At 43.3% G+C, this 27,796-nt stretch overlaps 1 protein-coding gene across 1 annotated transcript in view; it reads right to left on the reverse strand.

Moving 5' to 3' along the window:
• Nucleotides 1–17,700, reverse strand: part of col7a1 (collagen, type VII, alpha 1) — a 138,856-nt gene extending 121,156 nt beyond the window's left edge. The window contains exons 1-7 of the mRNA XM_083772305.1: nt 17,338–17,700; nt 2,328–2,403; nt 2,019–2,196; nt 1,765–1,921; nt 1,544–1,637; nt 1,084–1,242; nt 792–949 (exon numbers count right to left, since the gene is read on the reverse strand). Of these exons, the coding sequence (XP_083628431.1) occupies nt 792–949; nt 1,084–1,242; nt 1,544–1,637; nt 1,765–1,921; nt 2,019–2,196; nt 2,328–2,394 (813 nt within the window). The 5' untranslated portion in view covers nt 2,395–2,403; nt 17,338–17,700. The remainder of the gene's footprint in view (nt 1–791; nt 950–1,083; nt 1,243–1,543; nt 1,638–1,764; nt 1,922–2,018; nt 2,197–2,327; nt 2,404–17,337) is intronic.
• Between the last annotated feature and the right edge of the window lie 10,096 nt (nt 17,701–27,796).

Here is a 27,796-nt window from a genome sequence, read left to right on the forward strand (position 1 = left end):
TATGAGCAGCGCCATCAAAACCACCGTTCTGGTGAAGAGGTGGTCACCTCGCCATTTAAGATAGGCAGCTCTGTTGAGTGCAGCATGTTTTTGCAGTGTTAATGACTTGCCAGCCACAGCCAGCCAGCACACACACAGATGGGAATTTCACTCATCTCTGCCAAAGTTTAATGTCTAGAGTAGCAACATCATGTGAAGATCCTCCCACTAAGCAAGTTCACACTCAGCCTACAGCGCTGTTACTGTGTTCTCCAGGCCTGAGAATATCATATATAATAGTTAAGAATCTAGGTCACCGGTATTCTGGACCTCACCAGTCAAGAACCACCGCAATGTCCACTATAATAGAATCATCATGTTGCTATTCCAGCCTCATTGTATATTGCATAACACTTAGCTTCCTTATGCTTTATTTTTTATTTTAAATGTGTAAATAATTTGTGTTTTGATACTGTTGTTACTCAGTGTAATGCCTCAAACTCACATGAGTTGTGTATGAGACAGTATAAGCAAAGATATCTGGCAAAATTATTTTTCTGATATTTGAGCTCCAACATGTGACTTGGTGTGTTTGTGTTTTTATTCATTTATTCATTCATTTATTTTATTTATGGTAGATAAACTTGCATTTTCCCGACTTTATTTATTTATGGCAGATAAACTTTATGCCCATATATGGAGCAACCACACTTTTCCCAGAATTGCACCTTTCTAGTTATATATAGTTTAAATTAAACATCAAATGCACTGCTCACTTCACACTGGGGTGTGATTTGTTTCTCTTCCCTCACCTGTTGTAATTCTGCTGTGATAGGCTGGCCCAGTCCAGAGAGGGGCGTGTACTGAACCACATAGCCACTCACAGGCCCTCCAGCAGGACTCCAGCGGAACCTCAGAGATTCAGAGGTCTGGCTTATGAAATGGAGGTTGGATGGACCAGAAAATGCCTCTATCAGTAAAGGAGACAGGGGAAGGGGTGATGGGAGATGTGGCAAGACAGAGACAACAGAAATCTACTAGTTTACAATACAAACTCAAAATGTTATTGTGTAAAATTTAATTGAGTTTATATTGTGGTGATACCATCGCTGGCATAGACTCCTCCTGAACTGGAGCACACCCTGGGGCCCACAAGAGGAAGTAGTGTGTTTAGCAGCTTAAAATCCCCAACAAAAGAGGTGAAATCGCTGCTGGGCTCATTGGCTATCTGAGCCAACTCCCTCGGATCGGCACTCTTGATACCTGTAAAAACAGACACATGTTAACGGAGGCATAGACACGACATAAACAAGATATGGATTCTAATACACGTATTTACTGTGAGTTACTTGTGCGCAGTTTATGAACAAAGCCTCACGAATCACAATAACAATGGCGACAAGACACATCTTGTTGTAAATAGCGCTTTATTTTTTTAAATAAATACCGGTACTTTAGATAAACGGTTGAAGATGGATGGATGGAGACAGAAATACATACATACAGACAAATATAGGCAACTTTTCCTTCAATCACACTGATGTCTGCAACATGGGACACGTACCAACAGCAAGAACTTGCACTCCCTGACTACGTAGCTTCTGTGCCGGCTCCTGTACAGAATCCTGTGACCTTCCGTCTGTTATCAGTATAGCGATCTGTGACAGTGTGACAGGAGTGACAGTGTTCAGAGAAAGAAGAATAAACATTAAATATACTCTACCGACATTCGTACGACAACGATGACCATGCACCCTTAAAACCCATGCCCTTTTTCTCACTGACTTTTGGGACGTCACGACTCGACGCAGGGTTGAAGAAGTTGTCACCAACATACTTGAGTCCAGCACCGGTGCGTGTATTTCCACCTTTGTAGTTAAGGTTCTCCACAGCGCTAATGAGCTCTGTACCATTCAAGTAGGTGGTGAAGGTGAACTCAACCCTGGCAGGAGCAAAACATGCATTTTTTTAGCAAAGCTCATCATCTGGAAAAAGGTTGCCGCTTCACAGATAAACAAATGTGAACTCTCTTGAGTCACCTGGACGTATCACTGTACTGCACAGCCCCAAAGCGTATCCCTGATTCACTGACAGAGCCCGCAAAAGGTTTGATGATGCCAGCCATGAATCCCTTCACTTGGACGAAGTTTGCTCTGCCGATACTGGAAGAGCCATCAACCAGAAATACAATGTCTGCAGCTTGCACATTACACCTGCCTGAAATACAAACATACACGCACACAGGCACGCACCCAACACACAAATGCACAAGCAAACAGTAGGGTGAGAATTCAGGGCTATTGTGATGGTGGAGAACAAGTATTGGTTAATGAAGCAGGTGTCTTTACCCTGAGCTGCTGTGTGTCTCACTGAAGCCAGCAGGACTACAGCCACACGGAAAGCCCAGCTCCACATCTTCACAACCTGGGCAGAAACAGAAGTCTCATCATCTTCAGATCATCTTCAGACCCCTTTTCAATTTAAACTGTTTTCATTTGCATTTTCAACAAGAAACTAGTATTATACACAGTATATACAGGAATAGAGAGAAAACTATTATTCACAGCATATACCTCTAGTATATTCAAATAAAGTTAATAATGAATAAAAGTTAATTCATTCATTTATAAAATACATATTCATCATTGGGTTAGTCGAGCGACTGTCCACACAGAGTGATGTGATGGCAGGCTGTTGACTCATGGATGGCCGAGTTGCATACTGTACCTACCTGTAGCCTACAGGTATCGTCTCTGTGCCTGTAGTCCCAATTCATTGACACGGCAGACACTGATCAAATGGTTAAAGTTAATGTTGTACCAGAACACGAAACGGGTATGCCCCCTTCTGAAACGCAGGACTACAAAGCAGAGAGCCTATATCGAGGGTTTGAGCATGCATAAAGTGAGGGGCAAATCGATTGTCAAAGTGAGTGGCAAAATGAGTTGAGTAAACGTTGTTTAAAGCAATCAGATAGGACTTTTCTGTTTGGATGTTATGGGCTGTCATGGCCAGAAAGTAGTTTTTTGCCACTCAGTAGGTGTTCACACATAACTTCCAGGTATGGTGATGATGTCACGTGCATACCCTCTATACACAACTGTGATTTTTTTTTAATTTTTGGGACATGACATGGCCATTCGCTAAGTGCCGTTGTCCTGGAAAACTACTGTAGAGTCCTAGACATGTGGTCCTGAAACCCCATAGCCTCCATTACTAGGATTCCCCTAGTCAGTTTTGGCAGGTATATCTGCTGGGTGGAGCAGTCAGGCATGGACTAAATTGGGAACAGGGGGCCCGGTGATTCCCTGGGCTATATAATCGCATGACTAATCAGTCTCTCTCTCTCTCTCGCCTGGTCTGGTTTGCATTTTTGGGACTTTACAGTTACACCACTGCACCATATCATCCGATCCACACATGCACTCACTTACACCACTCTGACTTTGATTTAATGACTTCCATAATCCATGACCTTGTATTCCGTTTCATATGTCTTGTTTCTGCCTGTTATGTAATATTTACGTGAACCCTAGCCCCTATTCTGGGGGCAGATATTTAGTCTAGGGACCCCAGTTATATAGGGTCAAAGAACAAAGATAACCTGACAATAAAACTATAGATTGTAAATTTGTTACTAGTGAAGATTATATAAAAAAGTTACCATACCATAATATCATGATAACAAGTCCACGATACGATATTCAAACAATAACATTTGAGTCTGAATATGGAAGATGCAGTCACAGCCCACAATATGACAATAAATTGAGACTTTTTTTATTGCGATGTCACCATAACGACAATACTGTTACATCAGTAGATGAATTGTTAACTGAAATACTCTGGGAGTGGGAGTACTAGTGACAACCAGGAACCAGGGTGTCGACCTCGAAGAATGTGTCGACATCTGGAAAGATAGAGGGTGGCCGGAGAGATGGAAACACGTGATGGAGAGGGTTGGCACTAGAAACCACTTATGCTGTGCGGAAGAACCTAAAAGCTACAGACTGTGGTAAAACCTGGATGGTTTAACAATCCATCATGGAAGAATGAGCAGAGCTGTTTGATGCCCTGCGACAAGCGACAACACAACGCACAGAAGTCACTTCTGGTCAGACAAAGGAGGAGCCAGGCCCGGCACACTGCCCAGAGCCTCCTAGTGTCGCCGACTCGCCGACAGATAACCTGGCAGGCTGCCACCCTAAGCCCCCAAGAGACCGTGGGAGCAGTAGCATGCCACTTTGATACAGGCAGGTTCTGATCAGCCTCGGTCGGCATGCCTGGAGGAGGGTGTCCCGAAACACCCAGTGACTCCAGGAAACAACACTGATGTGCTATACGGAGTTCTGTGTCAGGCTGCAGGCATGGAGTGTTGTGATGTCAGAACAGGCCAGCTCCATATATGGAGCCTGGGCAGGGGCCCTGTCCAGAGCCCGGGCAGAGGCCTTTTGTGGTGTGTTCAGGACAACTGATGGGCCGACCGACTCGACATCGGGCACTGCACTCCCTGTGGGGGTGTGGAACTCGTTCTTCGAATTTGAACTCGGTGGGGTGAACGGTTCTCAAGTTACGTGCATTACAGCTGTACACATGTACGTACAGACAGACAGAGACGTGGTGCATAGATTGTGCAATGATGAACGATACGTTCTGTAAACAGGAGCAGCACTGCATATTCCCTCAGCCCTACTGTATGTTCCCTCAAAACCGGACCGGATCTGAACCGAATGTCGGCCCTGTTCACTCTCCTTCAGCCCTCCTCTTCCGGTGGCCCCCTTGTAATTAAATCCTGCGTATGGGTTTACATAACCCAGCAACCCTAGGTAAATTACGCCAGTGCTAACAGTAACACCAAACACACGCTGCGCAGTCCAGCTGTGTGGGCCTGTGTCAGAGCCAAGACAGAGTGGGAGAGAGCCAGAGAGAATTTGACAGAGAGATCTCCTCCTCAGTGGAGCTGAAAGACACATGCAACAGGATAATAGGAGTATGGATAATCTGACTCTGATTATTAGGCACGATGCTGATGTACCCGAGGTCATCCCAAGCCAGCCTACCAGCTAGCGTTAGCTATGTATAATAGTCTCCTCATCTCTCATATTAAAACTTCCCTTGGGTGAGTGAGACCAACTGCATCCCAGGCTGCAGACGGTTTATCACATATCATACTATAATTCTAACAATGTCTGTGTGTCTGTGTGTGTGTCTGTCAGAAACACTGTCATAGCTCCACACTGCCTGCACCAAATCACTCCCACTTTTCACACATAATTTACCATAATAATATGGAGGGCGTAACGAAGCCCTTTTTTCGATTTGACACATTAATGATTAATAATGAATTTATTAGTGAATTAAAAACGCACCGGGTGCAGTCCCCCCCACAGCCACAGGGTGGCAAAACTCCTCTCCCCAGAAATCACGTGTCACCAGTGTCACAAGTGAATTGCATTTTGGGACGGTCACTGATTAATACTGGGACAGTTTTCCGCGCAACATCTGTTCGACACCACACTGTCCGCTCCCTCCTCACCACCTTCTTCGCCATGCCGTACACATGAGCTACATGCACGCAGCTATACTTTCGCAACGCACGTGTGTGTGTGTACTTTCGCCACGCGTGTGTGTGTGTGTGTGTGTGCGTGTCTCGCTACCTTCGCAACGCACGTGTGTGTGTGTGTGTGTGTGTGTGTGTGTGTGTGTGTGTGTGTACTTTCGCCACGCGCGTGTGTGTGTGTGTGTGTGTGTGTGTGTGTGTGTGTGTGTGTGTTTCGCTACTGCTTTTACAATAGTAATGGGGGTCTCATGTAACTCAGAGACAGCGTATACAATTGACCCATTTACACTCTCACATTTAACAGACATACAAATGCCATTCAATGGGGGGCTTCACAGGCATCTTCACCTTTCAAATGTCTCCACGTATATTTGTTACATCTGTGTGTATACAAATATATTATACAAGTTAAAATGAAGAGCAATTAAATATATTTATGGGGGGAAATTGTCCATACAACGGGTAAGGAAAAGTATATAATAATTCCTTAACATTTCTGCTAATTAAATTCCCTATAATCTGGCACAAACTGTAGCACAATTTCCATGACAAATATGTGTCAGTAATACTTCTGACGGATTTGACCGTACCGCACTTGAATGTTTTCAAACGTGGCAGCCGCTTCTATCAGTGTTCGTATGAGCACGGCAACATCTGAAGCTGATTGCAACATTAAAGATGCAACCAATTACACTAATTAAACACAAGGAGGAAGAGTGCAACACATGCATATAGACATGTACCATCTGAATACCAGCACACTCACATGCACGCACACATGCACGCATGCGCGCGTGCGCACACACACACACACACACACACACACACATCCCAGCCACACATCAAGATGTATGTAAAGCGTTATGGTTAACTACAATAACTACTGTACCACATACTATCAACTTCCATGTGTTTTTCCTCCTGGGGAAGTGTTGTGTTATATGCAGGCTCTGTATGTTTTCTGTCTCTTGTCTACACTGTAGATCAGTGGTAGAAAAGGTACTCAAATGTTTTACACAAGGAAAAGTATCAATACTGCAATATAGAAATACTCTGTAAAAGTCCGGAATTCAACATGTACTTGAGTAAAAGTACAAAAGTATTGCCATCAAAGTGTACTTAAAGTACCAAAAGTAAAGGTAGTCATTATGCAGAATGTCTCATTTCAAATTTTCAAATATAAATAAATGAACAAATAGCAGATCTACAAGCTCACAATGCGTCTCGATTGCGGCAAATGGGCAAATACATATATGGCTGAAGTGGTTACTGTATGTTTTGTAATAAGAAATCTACAAAGTAACTAGTAGTAACTAAAGTTTTCAAATAAATGTAGTGGAGTAAAAGTACAGTATTTGGTTCTGAGATGTAGTCGAGTAGATGTAAGTATTGTAAAATACATCAAAATTGTACTTAAGTAAATGTACTTCGTTACTTTACACCACTGCGGTAGATACACAGTAGTACATATAGCTTCTGCTTACGTTTCAGCAGCACAGCTCTCTTGTTGAGGAAGGAACTGCAAACAGTCAATTTAATTGAGATTGCAAATAATAATAATAAAATAATAATAGGACAACAGAAAATGTTGTACAAGGAATGAAGAAATAACATTTGGACAAATATAAAGGCCTTCTTCGTAATAAACGCAATAACAAAGGCAAATAATCAGAAGAAAACCAATCGGTGGCCAATGTCCATCTCAGACAGCCTGTGACATCAGTCATCTACAGTATGACGTAGCTATGACATAATATGACTCCATATTGCGCTCTTCATGCATCACATTCCGTGATCAGCCAATCAGCTGAGCAAATTCCGTGCTCATACAGACACATACAAACAAAGCTGTGCATTTGATCAAAAATCACACCTGTGTGAAGTGAGGGGTGCTCTTATCATCGTACCTCATCATGACGTAAAATAGACACAAAGCCAAGGGGCTCTATCTACCCTTATTTCTTATCGACACGTTGTGAGCTTGTACATCGGCTATTTGAACTATTTTAAAAGGTTTTTCAAAATAGTAAAAAATAGCACATAAGTTTAGGGATAAGGGATAAGGAGTGGCGCAAGATATAGCCCTATGTAAATTTGCTCAGACACTATGACGTAAGATTCTCCATTCATTGTCAATGGATTTGTGTAGGACAACGTATGTGGACATACACCAGAAAAAGTGAGGCATCAAAAACCAGGAGCCAATGTCCATCTCAGACAGCCTAGCTGAGACGTCAGTCATCCATCTATATGACGTAGCTATGACTCCAAATTTGGTTTCAGCCCGATCCGACCACCATTGCGAGTCCCTCCTCACTAGCATCCTGCTGAAACAGTAAAAGCAGGCCTCTGCTATAGAGACTATCAGCCAGACAACAACAGAGCAGCATGTCTACAACCTCTAAATGTGTACTGGGAGTGGCCTGGGCCATGGCTCAGCGGTCCAGGCACCTTGGCCGGTAGCCCGAGTCTGGCAGTGTGCCGCCGGTTCGACTGCCGATCCCACCGGCCTTTACTGCATGTCACTCCCCCATCTCTCTCTCCCCCATTTCCTGTCAGCCTACTGTCTGTCCCTCTATAAAAAATAAAAAAAACATTGGCACAAACTGTAGCACAATTTCCTTGACAAATATGTCCAAGTGGCGAGCCGCAGAGCAAGGGCACCGGCGAGGACGAGGCCACGTGCACGTCTGCATCGGAGGGCCTGGAGGAGGGCGAGGTGGAAGGTGATTTAAGTATTTATTAACAGTATGTAGAAACTAAAATAGGTACATTTCAAGCACAACTCAATACTGTTAACTGTGGACGACACCATAAAGCATTAATCACACTTGTTTACAATAGGGTCCACCATTTTCAATTCATCAGAACATTTAGAGACGTACAAATATAAAGACGCTGCTGATGATCGAGTCAGGGGACCAGGCCTCAGTGGACCTATCCCACGACCAGAGCAGGGATTCTCTGAGACAGCGACCTGGGGGGCAATGCTTGGGCCGACGACAACATGACCTTCTACTGTGTCATCTGCATGGAAAGCAGCCCTGAAGGGAGACAGCTTCTTCAAGTTCACATGCTATGACTGCTCTGATGATGAGAAGGAAACCTATGAGAGGATGAGACTCACCTGGCAGCAGGTGGTGATGCTATAGCCATGTATAACCTGTCGTCAACAGCTTGTGCAAAACGCTGCCGCTCGCCTGGCACGAAAAAGTAGGACCATAATCACCCCAGTCCTCGGCTCCCTCCAGTTTTAGAATTGATTTCAAGATTTTATTGTTTGTTTTTAAAGCCCAAAATGGGCCGACCCTTCCATATTTGTATGATCTCATTAATGCATATAGTTAGTTAGTTAGTTGCTGCGAGAGTGAGGTCTAGCCAACACCAACTCGGGATTCCTGGATCGCTGCCAATTTCCTATCCAACAGCCAAGCTGTCGTGCCACAGCACATCTTCACATAGGTGGTACGCTTCTTTCCCCTCCTGGCTTTGCCCTGGGTTGGCTCCCATAGGGTCAATTTACTTGCCTCACGTTCTGGGTGCCTGAAGCAGTGCCCTGCCAGCCTCATCCTTCTCTCTCTGACTTTGTCCTTGACCCATGGTAGGTCCCCATAGAGATCCACATTTCTGATGCAATCCGTCCAAGATACCTAGTGCCATCTCAAATTCGTTGGTGTCACCGTCACAGGTTTGGACCTTGGCTCGAGTCTGGCTGTAGCTTGACTCTATGCATAATGCATATATCCCAACCAGAGCCCTGAGATCGGCCGACCAGTCAATCCTGGTTGTGCCTGATACGCAGTACAGGACCAAAGGTGACGAGCTTTCGCCATCGGACCCAGTCTCTGGAACGCCCTGCCGCTCCATATTCACTCTGCTTGGTCATTGGGGGTTTTCAAGTCCTTACTAAAGCCACATTTTTCTTGCGTGCATGTGTAATTGCATGTGTGCATGTGTATGTGTAATTAGTTTACCCTGGCCCTCATGGCATACAACCTTTGATGTGCTGCATATACTGATATGTTGTTTTATTTTCATGTTTTTCTTCTTTTTGTTTTCCTCTGTCTTCATTTTATTTCTCATTTCTGCATGTTATATGCTCTGTGAAGCCCTTTGATTCGACCCTGGTCGTTGGAAATGTGTTCCAGCTATACAAATAAAGTTTGATTTGATATAATCACTGACAGCAGAGACAAAAAAGATGGTGAAATCAGCACACACCACTATGAACATCTTTTCTTACAACATAAGACAGAGGAAATGCTGAATCTCCACAGGCTGAATCTACACGCTACAGTAGCCTACAGTGCAGTAAATGCAAATGAAAACATTGTCTACTTCATCAGCTGAACTGAAAAAATTGATGTGCAGCAGACGAGCAGAGGATCTACATCAAATAGCTTACAGATGCTTAACCAAAAGCAGCAACCCTTGATCTGCTGCAATCCTATACATGGAAAAGGTATAGCAATGGCAACCCTAACACAAGGAACTATTTAACTTTACCATATCAAACATCTACTATACATTACGTACTATACATGCGTACGCATGATGTGGCATGATGACAGCAGACAGAAATTATTTACTGGCACGATGTATGTCTGTATCGGAAATCAACATCATCTGGAGGTCCTGGATGTTTTGCCCTGCATGGCACCACTGGAATAACAACCGTGGCCCAAAGCAGATTGACCGCCATAATGCTGCCTCAGTCAGATCTCCCTGGCATGAGAGAGAGTTGAGCTTGACGCTCAAAGACTGATCGTCTTGATAATGTTTGCAACAACAAAAAAAGGCAGCACTGTGCAGACTTCGTTCTGTTGTAATACTCTTGTGTGGCACACACGCACATAAACAGCTGTGATGCATAAGAGGTTGGTTAGTGAGACCACCTCCTCTACTGGCTACCGACAGGACAGTAGAGACCTCAAGTTCCTCTAACAGCGGTTCCCAAACTGTTTTGGCCGTGCACCTGATCATAGAGTCTATAATATTTCTTGACTCATATCCCTGTGTAGTGTAATACATGCAATAGTGCATTAGTAAAAGCTGAGACATGAGGAAGTTGGTCTGGTCTAATTTAAATTCGTCAGAGGAAAACAACTGGCATCCACTTCAGACATTTCCAAATGACAGAAACTCCTAATTAGAATTGAAATGTTTGTCCCTGAGGTATAATTCAGAAGCCACAAAGCCATTATTGTCCCAAACATGCATCGCACGTCACCAAACTTAATGCATGCCAAATGTACTGTAGTGACCTTTTCCCCTCTCCACAGCTGGAGGCAGAGTGAATGTCCACATTTAAAAACATCCACACCTATAAAATGAAATTATGTACAATTGAGTACCAGGCAAGTGAACCCACTTCACTTTCAAGTTGTTTTGTTCTGCTTCCGGTGCATGCGGCATCTTTGATGCCAAGCTTCCTTTCTGGTTATTCAGGCCAGGTGTTGAGACCTCAACCTACCACAGCATATTTAGATTTGTCTAAGGATGTTACGAAAAGTCTAATTTAAAGATGTAATTGAAAGGCATTAATGTCTTAATTGCCATTAAAAACCCAGCCAGCTGAAAGCTAAAAGTAGTAGCACTACAGTAAATGCTGAAAGCGTCTATTTGGAATGGATATAAAATTGGCTTTCTCCTCCCTTCCTTATACTTCCCAACAGATGCATGAACACAAGGTCTCCCTCTCTCTCGCATACAAACACATGAAAGCACCAATTGAAGGGACGCTTGGGTGCCGCAGTGGTAAAGTGCCTGCAGTGCTAACCACCACGGAGGTTGTGGGTTCAAATCCATGCATCCGACTTTGTTAAGCGTCTATACGAACTCAATTGGCCCCCGTTTGGGGGGAGGGAAGCCGGGTGGAGAGGGTGCACGTAATCCTACAGGCTGGGGCAACACCTGTCGTTAGGGAGTGTTGGGCAGGAGGAGTAGGACGGGGGCTCCGCTGAGTCCGCTCTACAATCTCATCCAGGTGGGGGCTCCACACCTGCCAATTAATTAGCAGGTGAAATTGAATTATGGAGAAAAAAAAAGCAACAACAAAGAAAAAAAGAAAAACTGAAAGCACCACAGATTCTCTGGACAGGGGCTGAGGAATTGTCCTCAGCCCCTGTCCAGAGAGTCTGTTCTAAATTAAATATTCAATGCTGTGGCAACCCAATGGTTAGGGTGCATAGTTACCTAATACCTAGCCTGATTATCAGACTGAAGCTTCGCAGTTCACTCAGAGAGTGGGCGGGGTCTATGGTCTGGATCCAGTCTAGTGCATACCACTACCACATGGTCGCAATTCTCTGATGCTGCTGTACAGTATGTCATCTCCCTACTCTACGCATTTCCTGTCTCTCTCCGTTGTGCTCTAAATAAAGGCAAAATGTCCCCAAAAAGTAATTGTCACATGTGTTGGCCATTATTTAGCCTTTACTGGCAGAACAGTGGAGAGAGACAGGAATTGCGGAGAGCAGGATGACGACATTAATTTGCGTATGTTGGTAAGGCTGAAGGTCGAATGTCAATCTTCTAAAATATACATATACAGTGCAATATAAAGAACAGACTTTGAAGACTCTAATGTAGAAGTAATGTACCTCTTAAAATACATTTCCATGTTATTGAAGGAAAGTGCTAATTTTGGACCTCCCCCATAGATCTTACTTGGCACATTCCAAGAGTGGCCTCTTCACACCTGGAACTTTAAAAGCATGACGGAATTATCTTATAGGTATGGCCACACCCACAACGGCCCACCTGGGTCAGCAAGATGTTAAAGAACATTGTACTTAAGAACAGCTATTTCCTCAAATTGCCATAATTGGCGCCTCGAGGAAAGTGAAAGTGAGAGAAACCCATGTAGGGAGCACCGGAGCAGCCCTGCACAGACCCTTTGTGGGGGACTTGCACTCAAGCTGAACTGTACTTTACTGAGAGCACAGCCCAGGCAGAATACCAGAACCGTGGGCTTGGTGGAGATGCCATTCTCCCAGGGGGGCGGTGGGCCAGTGTTAACCGCGCTGTCACAGAGTGGAAGATTGTATAAGGGCCAGACTCCCCCAGCAGCATGCCATCAGCCCAGGGACAGACAGGAACAGGGGGACAGGGGATTGGAGGGGATGAAAGAGAGTGGGGTGGTGTCACAGTGAATTACCTACACAGGTCTTAGATTCAGCAGTACTAGCACTCTGTGCTTAAGGTACATTATAAGAGGGACAAAATAAAACAGTACTCTGGTGGTGTCAGAAACAATAACACAATATCACCAAGTAGCGTCTGACCTCTGGCCCACAGGGTGAGTAAACTCGCCTCTCACCTCAGCATGGACGGATGGACCACAGCATCACTTAATGTCCTCATCCAAACCAAACAAAGGGACTACATTTTTAGCATTAGTATTTTGAAAAGCCCCTACAGATTGGGACATGTGCCAAATGAAACATCAGAGTATCAGAAGAGAAGGGATGTCTTGTTAAATTAAAGACATTGCACAAGATCTTACAAAATTATAATAGTAATAATAAATAATAACAACAATAAACCATTTAAATCATTTCTCCTTTTTTTCCTTCTTCTGAATTTCCCTGACTCATAGGAAACCAGTTGAATCACCCTCTGTTCATTCAAAGACATGAAAAGAGAAGAAATAAAAGGCCTTTAGTTAGAGTCACCTGACTCTAAAGCTCATGGCCTAAAACCCTTTTAATACAAAAGCTGTCATTTGAGGCGCACCACTATCAAACACGGCACGCCAACAATAACTGTATAAGTATTTAAACATGAAAATTAAATTAAATTACATAACAGCTACGATGAGGATCACTTCAAAGCTGTCTCCCAACAAAAAACAGAGCCGATCTCACATCAAACACACAGTAACCAGCAGCAGACCATTACATGGATTAAACAGTTGGAGCCTGGAGGCAGTCCAGGGTCCCCCCCACAGGATAATGGCAAAGCATGGCTGGAATGAGAAAGGGGACCGTTGAGCGGGGCCCTTTGAGCAGTATCTCCACCAGGCCGGGTGGTCCACCTAGACCGTAGACCTGTGTAAAATGCCTTTTCCACTGGAACAACATTACATTGCTGGATAAAATAATGTACAGGCAATGGAGAGCCACTCCCACATTTCCCTCAGTTGGATGAATGTGGCCGCCGCGAGAGCAAAGTTCATCAAGAGCACGCGAGACTAGGCAATAGGCATCTGCAGGCTTGTAGACCGGCTAATCTAACTCTCTGCTGTGGTCGTAATTCTCCCACATCCACTCCTTATGCACACAAGAAAATATATCATTTTCAGCTAATCTCTTAGTTAGTAACATTGCTTATGAAGCATTTTTGTTCACTAACAGTTTATGTTTCGATAGCCTCATTGTCACACACGCTCACTCTCAGTGTATCTTCAACCTACTATGCACACTTTACTGCCGCGCACGCACACGCACACGCGTGCGCACGCACACACACACACACACACACACACACACACACACACACACTCTTTACACCAGTGTTTATACAAGAGCGTTTTTCCGGCAAATATCTTAGACCAACATTGCTTTTATGAAGCAATTTGTTCATACAACAACAGAACAGCAGTTTATTCACAGAAGTAATGTCATGCTAGACTGACACTCAGGCTGAACATTATTCAGAATGAAAGCCCTCCCCACGTCAGCAGTTTATATGGGATGGGCGTTGTCAAAGCGGCAGTCTTCTGTGATTGGTTCATACCAACCAATCAGAATAGTAGGAAAGCAGATGACGTTGTTGTCAATCATGAGGCTATGGCTAACCCGTTTGCTAACCAAACAAACCACAGCCAACGAGCGCTACTAGCATGTAAACAAAAGTAGTAAAATATGTCGGATGATGATGTTTATAAAACCTGTCGTTTCTGTAAAGAAACTATTTATCATACGCCGATTTAATAGCCAGATTGATACGGTCGTGAGTCACCGCAGTATGGGCAGCCATGTTTGTTGTCTGACGCTGTCGAGTGACAGGGCTGATGGCCAATCAGCTACTGTGATCGGATTTTCGAACGACACTAACGCCGCCGTAGGCAGAGTCACCAGACCTGAATCGCCAGAACATATCTTTCTTAATGGCCGTGGCTAGCGATTCAGGGCTGGAGCCAGGCAAATGTCATGCATGATGCTACCAGTAAACAGATACTTTTCATTCCCACTGCAACTGTGGAAGAACAGAGGTGATCTGGCATGGTACGGAGCTGTGAAATTGGCTGTATGAAATTAACTATACTGTACGGCCGTTCAGAATCGGCACTTATTCCCACAGGACACCTAAATGAAATAATGAGCTTTGGTAGCTGCAGTCACTGCAGTGGTAAAGTCCCTGCCCACCACCACAGAGGTTGCGTGTTCGAATCCACCATGGTGCATCAGGCTTCTTCAGGTGTCTATGCAAACAATTGGCTCGTGTTCGGGGGAGGGAAGCCAGGCGGGGAGGGTGACATTGGTCATTGCACGTACTCCTACATCAGGGAGTGTTGGGCAGGAAGAGTAGTCCTCCCGGTGGGGGCTCCTCACTGGCATGTGAGTCAGTAGGATACAATAGCAGTGACAACACAGAAATGTGTGTGGTGAGGAAAAATATCTGTACTGGATTTACATGCAAGTGGGAAAACGGCAGAAGATGATAAAATTGGCAGGGATGATGCGCCAATGATTACATCAGCCCAAAAAGTATGCATGTTGTTGTTAAAGGACCGGCATACAGTAAACATTGGGTGTAGAAAATGCCTTGGTATGTTAGAATATTAGAATCTGTACTACGGTTATAGGCATACTGTAATTGTAATAGTGGAGCGTAAAGCTATAATAAAACTATGAACTTTGTGATATGATTGTTTGAGTAATGGAGTGTAAAGAGTTACAGAGTGGCACATTTGGAGCAGCACTGGCAGAAATTGTGTTGTTGCATGTAACAATGTATTAATGTTTTTCATATTCCAAATGACTCGATGGTAGACACAGCACTTCCTCTGGTCGTTGGCGACACACATGGCCTGTTTGAAGTCGGTTGATCGGACAGAGATTCATAGATGTGTTTTGGAATGGGAGGACATACTGTATTAGCCTATTAGGCTACAAGATTACATGATTTTTGACCAGCAGCATGGCACCTGGTACACCAGATTCAATTAAAATCCATTCAAATTCAACATAATGTTCAACATGGTAGATGACCTTTCTCAGGGACTCGCATTGAATTAATGATCTGGGCCAGATTATCAATATTGCATTGAGTAAGTGCCTGTTTTCTTTGCCAAAACACACCAATGACTAATTTGACTGTGTAAGTCACACAAACAGCATGCGCCCAATTGACTAGTTCCACTCCATAGCCTCACAGACACATATCCCATAGCCTGGCGGGATGGTAGTGCTGCTAGTGCTATTAGTAATTCACAAAACTAGCATAATTGTTGCTGACAGATTTCGTGGCTTGTTGTCAACAGCATGCACAATAAATATGACACTGACCACTGTAGTAGTTGTGCACGCGCGCACGCGCGCGCACACACACACACACACACACACACACACACACACACACACACACACAAACTCTCCCGTCCCTGCAATTCCAGCCTGGCAGATATAACAACACATGATTGTAATAGCATGAGAAGTGAGGTGGTGATGGTTTTTATTAATTCCATGGAGATATTCAGTTTCAGCTTCACCAAGCTGATGTGCTCGGGGTGAGGGGGGCAGTTGGGGGTTAAGTGTCTCTCAGGGACACTTGACAGCTGACATACCTTCTCATAACTACCCACAAGCTACAGTAGGGCTGCACCCAGAGGTGAAGATGCTGAGAGGAAGGGAGAACAGAGTTGAACTCTGTTGGGGTTATTGAAAACAGGAGAGGACTAGAATAGTTACAAAGTTTTCTTTCTACCACTAACCACAACAGTTAGTATGAGGTGGGGGGGTGGGAGCCACAGTAAAGAGAAGAGTTCCTTCAGAAGTGGAACAAATGATTGAAACCATGAAGACATAAACGGACAAGGGGAGGAAAGGGAGTGAAATGAATCTTGATTCTTCACACACGATACTACTTAGCGTTAGCAATACAAACTCTTCTGTGACAGTGCATTTCTATCATGGCAGAATGTCACCTTAATGCTGGACTGTAGCAAGAGTAATGTATGCAGTATAGGTGTGAAGTCAGCTGAGGTCAGCAAAGCATGCTTGACATGGGAGACTGCAAAGCTGTCACAATATATTGAAATACCTGGGGTGTTTCTTAAAAATACATTAATATTGTTTTGCTTCAGTTCATTCAGTTGGTGATTTTAAGTCTAGTCTATTCATGGTTAATACATTCAGATTAAACAGTAATGTTTTCACAGCTGACTGTCCAATAGTAGATGATTATTGTATTACAGTTGACAATGAATGAAAACCCATTGCTGTCAGTTAGTGTAGCAGTGATTCGGACTTTAATGTTTTGGTTTGTGCCAGCATGCCCATTTAAAACACAGACAACTAATACCCCCCTCTCTACAAACTCACATACCTACCATTCAGTAGAGAGAGAGAATAGCCTACGGTTCACCGCAGCCAACCTAGTTTGAAACACTTAACGACGTCGTGTATAATTCAATCAATGCTAGCATTCCAGCAACTCTCTTTAACTAGACCAATAAATCCACACAGAATGCGATCAGGAGTAAGTGACACTTACAAGAATTAAGTGCTCGTGGGAGCCCAAAGGCTTGCCAGTTGCCCTCACCCTCCACCTCAGTGGGTATAGCAGCCTACCTGCAGTTCCTGTAGACTACTGGTGCACTATCTCCACTGGACCACAGCTTGTGTTTGTTTCGACCTTTCCACCTGTAGCATATCCAAAAAATGTGATGAAGGGTGTCCTCTGTCGGGGTGAAAGAAATGCCCTCTCACTCTCAGTCCCGACGTCCTTCTCCGTATAGTCACAAGTGGTGCTGGTGGTCCGTTTAGTAGCACATCCTTGATTACCTGCAGCCGGAGACCATGCAGTGTGTCTGATGATACTGTAATAGCCTATAGAAGCTATTTTCCGATTCACAAGTTGGTTAGGTTAACCCTGCTGGCGTTGGCTGCAGTGCACACAAGCTGCAGAACAGTCCAGACATGTTCGGATGCCTGAAGGGGAGTCCTAACTCCTAAGCTCTTCCTTTTTATTTTCTTCTCTTTTTTCCATCGGAGTTCTCTTCTCTCCCTCGGTCCTCCCATCTTCTTCCCTGCCCCTGCAAGCACAGCCCTGTGGCGCGAAAACATCTCATGAATCTCCAGTTACCTTTTCAGGTAGGCCAAGTTACACACGATTTAATTTCATTCATTCATTTTAACTTATTTATGATCCACAGCCCTCTTCAATCATAGTCAAGTTGGATCATATGGTTTGTGTGGCGTCACTGGTAATCTGAAATAAATGTCAAATTAGGCATTTTCCTGCTCGTTTGTATTGTTCTCTCTATAAACTCGGAGCATCTTTGTTGCATTAGTAGTCCTGCTGAGAATTTCCCTCACAAATATAGTTTATTACTAACTAGAATAACTGAATTGTTATGCTGGCCTTTGGATTAAAGTCTATTACACACCAATATAAGAGCTAAAGGATTTTGCTTATAGTCCATGTTCACTTTCCTTTCAGTTTCACTGTCAGACATTCATTTGAAAGTCTACTCAGGTTTTTGTGAGCAACCCAGACAGTTAAGGTACATTCAGTGATTTCACTTAATTAATTCATTAATTTATTTATTTTCGATAATCCTCCCTACTATTGACCATTTGCAGACCGCAGCCATGTTTCCATCAGTTTGGAAGCACTCGTTTTCAGTAGGCTAAAGCAATGTCCTGCTGCCTCTTGCATTATGTGCTAATTCAAAACAGGTGGTACACACGGTACACACAGCAGTTGAGTGATATCTAACGAGCACTTCCAAACTCCAGCACTTAGAAAAATAATCACCTGCAAGGATACAAAGTAGCTCATAACATGTATACAGTGGAATCTTATGAAAGAATACACTTTGAGGATAGAATGAGAATAATTCAAGCTTTCCATACATCTGCAATGTTGGTGAGTTTGACGTTGTTTAATACAATCAGATAGGACTTTTCTGTTTGGATGAATGGGCTGCCATTGGAAGTTGCACCTAGGTATCACCTTATATGGTAAGATGGCCGTATTCTGCATATGGAGAATAGTGTTCTGAGTCTGACCATAAGAACGGCTAGATAGCTCACCTGTGCTGCTGGCCAATGGAGAGCGTGGCCATCTCACCGAGGGGCAGCATAACATTGTGTCTATGGGGCAGGTACTTTTTAAATAACCATAAACTTGCTACATTTTCAACCAATTTTCAAACGGTTTGGTTTGTTATAAACGTCAGAGATGTCCACATACTTATATGATTTTATATGACGTTCATATAAAAAATAACATTAAGCAGATCCTGAATCATAGCCACGTTGATCATGTTTGTAATAAACCAACCCGTTTGTAAATCAGTCAAGATTTGAGCGAGTTATGAGCTGCCATAGAACATACTGTACTGTACTAGCCCCTCAGCAAGATGGCCACCGGGTGAACTACGTCAGAGACTCCGCCTTGAGCCTTTATATAATGTCTATGGTGCTGACCATAATTATAATTAGTTCCTCCCTATCCCCAGTGAACCGCACATAGAGTATAAAGAAGGATAGAGACTGAACCGGCGCCAAAACTTGGTGCCCAAAATGCGGAAGTGAAAACGCGCTCCACGTTAAAGCCCAGCTGCACGGGGTTTCCTCTTCATACCTCCACGGGTCCGCATGCAGTACCTCCTCTTACCACTAGGGCCCAGTGCTTCAACGTTGGAGAGCCTCACTGGGTCCTTGCAGGGGTCAAAAAACCCTAGTTTCGGTTTTGGTGGTGGGTGAGAAAGCCTTCATCCAATCAGGATAGAGGGGGCCTTCCTCCAATCAGGATTAAGCGGGGCGGGCTTTGGTGCTCGTGCTGTTTTCATTCAGTATTCGATTTAGATATTTGATAGGCCTATTCATATGATACGATACCGACATACGATACGATACAACACTGATATTTGTTTTGCGTCCATGACGCAAAACGTCATGGACACAATACATTACAGAATAATAGACATTACAGGACAAAAATCACAGAAACAGACAGGAACAAGAACATATCCTCTGGTTTAACGATGTTTCCATTGTATCAGACACGTCCCTGCATTGTAATTTTAGCCTTGGTCTAATCTCATCTGGGTCCTCCAGTGCATCAGCGAGTCTCTCACTGACACTGACGCACTGGACCAGGGCTATTGATTCGATTGTAACTTCAAACTCAAATGTTAGGCTCATTTAAAACATTTGTTCTGGATAGTGTTACTGATAGTCCTAATACGTGAGTGTCTTTTCAATTCGTTTTGTCAATATTGTTTTAATATTTTGGGATTCGATTAGTTTTGTATAAAAAAATAAATGAAACACGGCCCTCACCCATTAGAAGAACAATATCATATCAGTCACCAGAACCAAGGACAGGTGCAGTTTGATTAAGTTGCAATGGATTTGTATAGGAAGGGGGCATGTCTGATAAAATGGATGTAAAAATGAACCCAAACATGTTTGAAAGTGAAATATCTGTGCAATAGAAGAGGGTCACACTATTTTGCACAGGAGGGCTGTTTCGAGACAGGGAAAACACAAGTAGATTGCATACCCTGATAATTGTATAGGCTGAACTGTTGTTCTTATTGGTGTAAACAATTGGGTTTAAATTAACATTTGAGTCCACCACAAAGTCTTTCATTCAGTCAGTGCTACAATCCCAGACACATCATCATCTCTGTTTTTGCTGCAGTTGATTTTATTTATTATTTATTTTTATTTTTATTACGTGTATTATTATTATAATAATAATAATTATTATTATATATATTTATTTTTTTAGTTTTAGTTTTATTTATAGTTTTCTCTTCTTCTTCTTCTTCTTCTTCTTCTTCTTCTTCTTCTTCTTCTTCTTCTATAATGTCATCTTCAGAGTTAGGGAAGCTCTTAAATTCCAGTGGGGGCTGACATCTTACCATTGATAAGTATGTTAGGGGTGGAGTTGACATGGATTTAAGTAAGTGTCATAAGTTTTGCATTGACAGACATGCGTGCAAGCTTAGTTTTGGGATAAAATATGCCATCACTGTCAGGACATGCATGGTCTCCTAAAGCAGTGGTTCTAAAACTTTTCAAGCCGTGAAGCCCCCCCCCCTCCCAATAATCATATTTGAGCTGTGGAGTGGGGACTCCCCCCCACCACCATCACCACCCTGAGAAGCACTTGGAATGTAGTTGAGGCATTCAATTTTGTTTACCTCAGTTCGACAGATAAAGTGAAAATAGCAGATCTATACAGTACAAGCTCACAACACCGCATGTGCGAGGCGTTGTGACTGTGAGGTCTTTCTTATACAGTATTATTTGACTATTTGGCCGATGTTTCACCAGTTTTTAGACCTATAGTCTGATGTAATGGTCTTTTATTCATTTTACTCTTTTTCAATTGTCACTACACTGTCATTTGGGGACCCCCAAAAAGTGTGTGGGTGTGCGTGCATGCGTGCGTGCGTGCGCGTGTGCGTATGCATGCGTGTCTGTGTGTTTATGCATGTGTGTGCGTACAGAGTGCACATGCACATGGATCTAACTCTATGGTGCGATAACAACAACCTCTCACTTAACACCAATAAGACCAAAGAAATCATTGTAGACTTTAGGAAGTCCAAAGGCATCCACACCCCCATTTCCATCAAAGGGTCATCTGTCGACATAGTTGATAACTTTAAATTCCTGGGCATACATATCACAGACACATTCACATGGTCACTCAACAACGAGTACATCCTCAAGAAGGCGCAGCAGCGACTGTACTTTCTGAGGCGCCTTAAAAAATTTGGCTTAAGTACAAAAGGACTAGTGAACTTTTATCGCTGTATAATTGAAAGTGTCTTAACTGGCTGTATCACAGTGTGGTACGGTAACACGACCGCTCAGGATTGCAAGAGGTTGCAGAGGACCATTAAAACAGCAGCTAAAATCATCGGCACTACAGAATTACCCAGTCTCCATAACATCTACACCACTCGCTGTATGAAAAAAGCCCATAACATCATGGAAGACACCAGCCACCCCGCAAATACCCTGTTCAAACTACTCCCCTCCAAAAAACGCTACCAGAGCATCAAATCTCGTACCACCCGTCTCAGTAACATTTTTTACCCCCAGGCAGTCAGGCTGCTGAACAGCTGACCTTGAACTGTATTGCACTTCACTTGCACTTTTCTTTTCTTGTTTTTTGTCTTTTCTTGCACTATAGATGTTTGTTATGTCCTGCGTATGTAAGACTGAGAGTGCTCTGAGCTAAATACATTTCATTGTATGTATACTCTGTATCTATACAAATGACAAATAAACCTGAACCTGAACCATTTGAGTTTAAAAATAGGACGAGAGAGAGCGAGAGAGAGGGCGGGGGGGAAAGACAGACACATTGAGACGGAAACTGTGTTGGACAGATGTGTGCAGTGAGTGGAACACATGCTCTTTTGAAGCAGTCAACAAACTAAACTAAAAACATAACCATGCTGCACTAATAAAATCACATTCCATCACCGCCTCCGTCTACTGACACTGCTGCTGAAACCTGTGGGTCATTAGTGACAATGGAGGCAAGATGAGTCTTGGTTTAACCCCTCAGTTTGCAATTCCACAACACCGCCCCTTCCATATATACTGTATCTCTTCACTGTGACAAAGTAACATGTCTCTCGACGCCAGTTAGAGTGTGCTAACATACACAGTCCATCACGTTGACAGTAGGCTAAAGGTTAGAAGATTAGCTTGACGACCAGAGGTTTTGGTGATGATCTGTCCATCTTTCCATACTACTATAGTTAGGGTTGGGATTCAGAACTGGAGGAATCGGATCCAACATTGAGGAACTGGCCATCACATCCGATCTGGCCAGTTGTCAGAGCTGGCATGTGGATTTGAAGGATTTCACGTCTGCTATACAATTACAATACTGGTTGTTCTCAAACATTTCAAGGACCACAGGGGTGCTGTGGAGAATGCAGCTTCATCCTGTGGAGTCACCCAGTGACAGAAATGCAGACTGGCTCAGCTGCAGCATATATCCAGATAAGCAAAAATGGCAGAGAACCTAATACAATTCAACAATTCTGAATATGGCTATGATGTCACGTAAGGTTGATTTTATGTAGTCTATAGAAAAGATGATGAGGGTTAAGGGGTCTGAAACTTTGTATAGCAGTGTCTTATGATATGGGAAATGGCATGGGCAACGTTTTACAGTTTAATATTAACATTTAAAACTTAAATTTAATTTAATACTAACCGAGAGCCAAAAATGAAACCATGTGAAACTCTGGCAAAGTCTTGGGAGCTTTAAACCAGTGAGCGGATGTTTTACCTTCTTGTTGATTCTTGCTTTGATGTCCAGCACCTGGCCTAAATACAGGTACAAGATGTGCACACAATCTCCTCTGTGAACTCCATACTGTATTTGAACATGAATATGACATCAGGCCTACTTGGCAGACAAAATTATGTCACAGCGAGGCCAAACTGTTTCAACATGTACCTACGCAATGCTAGGTAGTACCCTGCTACAGTATTGGCATTTTGCTCAGAAAACGCAGAGTAGTCAGGCATCTTGATTCCTAATTCTGCCTCCCCTATGACAGGGGATAAAAGCCATGAATAATTTGAGAAAAATGATGCATGCAGATGTTCTTATGTCCCATCATAAATTTACCTTAGCGAAGCACAGAACTAAATCTGGAGCCATGTTGTTATCATTTGCCCACACTCCAGGAACAAAATTTAATGGAGATCCACCGCTCCAAGGAGGTATTTTATGGTGAAAGGGGGAAATTGAATTGTCAATGTAAAATGTGTCTCTGCTCTTTCATGACATGACTTGATGACATGTATTGCTGTTGTTTGTGTTGTTACTGTATTACAATCTGAATAATAACATTGTATGCGGACCTGTTCTGACATTCCATATGTTGATCCTTCCCCATCCGCCCAGCAGTCTGCTGTCACCCAGGCGGATGCGTGCACGTGACATCGAAGGTAGCAACAGTGAAAACAGCACATTATAGGTAAATGGTGCTGTTATTTTGCATTCCACAGACCAGAAGACTCTGGCCATGCACACTCAGGTGTTTAGACAGATATCTTGTGTTGTGTTAATGTGTCCTGCCCCAAATGAGCACTTGCCCGGCCTGGCAACCTGAAAGCTGACTTCACCTGACGGAAGTTTTATTTACCTGCAGGTGGGCAACCCTTAGTGTAAATGCCTGGTCCTGTACCTGCCTGCATCAGTAATATAATATAGTCATAATTATACTACTATACAAACTGCATTGCACACCAAAAGGCAAAACACAAAACTGTTGCCTTTGAAGTTAAATTGCAATATTCTTTATCTTACTTTAACTTGATCAACCAAAATAATAATTCAGTTCAATAGGTTTCAATGAATGAAATGAAAATGTTCCTGCAACGTAAAGATCCTTTCAATGTCTCCAATGAGTCAAGACAAATATCAAATTAATTATCCCAAAGAAAACCAAAATAATCAAACCAAAAATTGTAAAATCAAGTAATCCATAGTCATCACATAAAAAGGCAACGCATTGCTCAAAAAGGGGAAAAAAAGCATATTCCTCACCCAACCTTCAAGTCAGGAGGCCACAGAACGTTCCCCTTTGTCCAAAAGATCAGCTAAACCCTCAGAAATGTTCCTTGACCAAACTTTTCTTCTTCAGATGTCAAGGTTTTCCAGCCCAACTACTCTGTGGTTTACCAGTTTCTGATTATGGTTTAGTATTTAAAAGAGTGTCTTTGACAAACCAAAAAAACACCACCTAAGACTCTTTTTGATAACTAAAATGGAACTCCTGGCCACCTCACTTCCTGTACTTTTATAGATGTTCCTGATACCTCACTTCCTGTTCCTGGACCTATTGCTAACATGCCTTTAGCTCCCAAACCTTGTCAACAGAAAATGAATGACCATGGTTTAACTACCAGTATGTTAGTGTACTTTCCGTACACTAACTTTTCAGGGTTAAATATTCAACCATATTTTAACTAATATTCCCTTGTTATGTTTCATTTTCTTTCAATACTCATACCAGGACAGGAAATACATTTCTGCACACATGTACTGTATGTGTCACATTGTGTTCCTGATGTCTATATGGCCGTCAGTCCCTCATGCCTTGTGACACGCCACGCCACCATATATGGCTGTCAGTCCATCACGCCTCGTGACACACTTCATATATGGCCGTCTTCATATATGAAGATCATGACACTGACCTCATCAAACCTTGGATAGCCATACATGGAGAAGACTGGATCTTCACCTAGATCTGCATATATGGAGCCGGACAGCAACTCTACATCTGACCCAAACACTTAATTAGAGTTGTTCCTTCCCCACATGGGGAATGGGTACCCGTCCTTCCTCTTTGATGTCTCTCTTTTGACTGCTATAATATCAAATATCGGTCTAAGCCCAGCAAGATGTTAGTTCTGGTTAGGAAGAGATGCAAACTAGCTTGCTCAAAGTTTTACACAAAATAAATATTACCTTGTTGATTATGCATTATTGTACACAAAGATGCTACTTTGACCTTTGAGTAGCTGATACGTATGTATGTCTATATCTCATTCAGAGCTTCACCAGATTTAGAAAAGAAAGCTGAACAACACCCAGACATGTCTTTCATCAAGTTCCTTCTTTCCTCCCTTCCTCTTCCAGCCTGTTGTCATTAGTTGCAGCCTGTCTATCCTCTGCAACATTGGTTGATCCATTCCACACACCTGGCTGATCCAACTGGATATCGGGGAGGTGGGAGTGAGAACAAGGTGCCGCAGATGGCAGAGATCATCACCACAGGTATAGTGCTTCGTCCTGAACAGAACCACTTTCCCTTTCACCTTTATAAACACACCATTGTACCTATAGTTCTCATGTGCTTTCTGCAACAATGTTTACACATCTGAGTGCACACTGGTGACAGAAATCAAATCCCCCCCATGCCTGAGACGGAGCCACAGCTGAGAGAAGAGTAGCTTAGATTTATCCTTGTGTCCACTTTGGTCTTGACCCTGTAGAGGCCATGTTCATGCCGCAGGGACACGAGGAACACGGTGAGAGTTTAGCATGTCAGAAGGCTGGAATTCCTGGACTCCCTCCTTGTTCTCTCTTGCTTGCAGCAGTACGAACAGGGAGAGGACGAGCAGGAGGGCTCCTCCTGACAACCGCCTCCAGCTTTCTCTCCAAATACCACCTGTCTGGGTGACAAATGGCGCGGCAATGCTGCACCTCACACCTCCATTACAGGAGCAAGTTATTAAGACAGAGACTCGAGAGCTTCTGAAAACTAAGATTAGGAGTGCATAAACTACTTGAAACATTGTTTACACCTGTTGATAAGAATAAAGAAAGAAACAGATTTCAGGACCACAATATCAATACTGTAACAAATTGTACTGTACTAACAGCTATCAAGTATGAACTATGAAGTTGTGTTATTGTGGTGTCAAAGTCAGTTACTGTAGCAGTCTAACATACCCCCTCCCCTCTTTGTTGTCAAGGTGTGAGAGGATGGTATGCAGAACCTAGGAGATGGTGTCGTTAGTGGTTCTGTTTGACGGTAGGCAATCTGCAGTGGGTCCAAGGTCCTGGGGAGAGAGTAGTAGTGCCGTTACTAGCCTCTCAAAGCACTTCATGACCATGCTCTGACTGACGCTGCTGATCTGCTAACGCTCCGGTTCGGTCTCTATCCTTTTATTACTCTATAGTATGGTTCCCATTGCCCAGAGGCCGCTTTGCCGTCCCAATGGCTAGAAGCAGCCAATCACGAGGTTGTTGCCAGTGTTGCCAGAAATAAGCTAACCAACCTCCGAAAACCAGGCAAGCAACTGTGGGAAAAAACAATCCAAGTTTTGCTGGAAATAAGTGGACTTGGCAACCCTGGAGTCGACTAGGTGGCGAACTGTCGTCTACATTTCACAGATGTCAGGTTTTCACCTGACAAGGTTTTCACCTGACAAAAAAATATTCTCTATATTTGTAAGAAAATGCTTTAGTCTTTTCTTAACATGCCCTTTAAGCTTAATTTCTGTGATGCATACTGTTAGAGAGTTCCAGAAAGTCATTGCCCTGTACATGACTGGATTCTACATTGCATCAGTTCTTGGCTAGGGGGGGGCTTTTTCTGCCTTTATTGATAGATTGAAATTAAGCTGCCAAGAAATGGGGAGAGCAATGGGGGGTGACACGAAGATCGTCGGGATCCGGAGTCGAACCCACGACACGCTGTCAGGCTGGATTAATACCAGCCCTTATGGCTTTTTCTGACAGCGGCAGCGCGAACAGATTGTAGCTGGGGCGATGAGCTCAGCTTTGGCTACGAAGCCCTTCTGGGTCCTGGAGGGAGAGAGGCTCATCTCTGATGATGCGCTGGGGCTTCTGCAAACAATAGCTACAAATCTCATACAGCTCCTTTGGGATGTTGCCTACACATTTGTTGCCACATTTTGTATTTCTTAGTACTCTTTGCCCAGCGTTGTCCCCACTCTGACATGTGATAACAGTGGAAACTTCACGGGAGACAGACGGCATGCTGCGGCTGACATTTGAAGTAGAGCGTTTCTAATAACACTGGGTTAAACATGCCAGAACGATCTGCTGTAGACAACGGTAAACTCTCTTTGATGACTCACCAGCTTGACTCCGGTTCTCTTTTCCTCAATAATATGGGCTGCGTTGTTCTTGGACTGATGTTCTGACACTTTTATTTATAAATGGTATGGATTCAAAGCTTTCCAAAAACAAGTGTGGCCTTAGTTTGCGCGGACTATAAAATGTCCTATAAAGCCGCCCTGTCTTTGTATCAGTGTAACTATGTCTTGATCTTCACTGTAGAAACACCATTCTCGCATTACTTACAAAAAGTAACAATTACAGACTTGTGTGAAAAAACAAAAACAGTGTCATTGCATTACATCAGATACATTGCAGATATGCAGTAGTATGCACCTATGATAATCATTTGATCTCACTTTATTTTTTCTGGTCCCATTTATGAGGAATATTGCACATACAAATATTGGGTGTGGCCCTTGTTTTTACAAGGAC

Source organism: Protomyctophum parallelum, assembly GCF_964188405.1.
Source record: "Protomyctophum parallelum genome assembly, chromosome: 8".
Classification (NCBI taxonomy): Eukaryota; Metazoa; Chordata; class Actinopteri; order Myctophiformes; family Myctophidae; genus Protomyctophum; species Protomyctophum parallelum.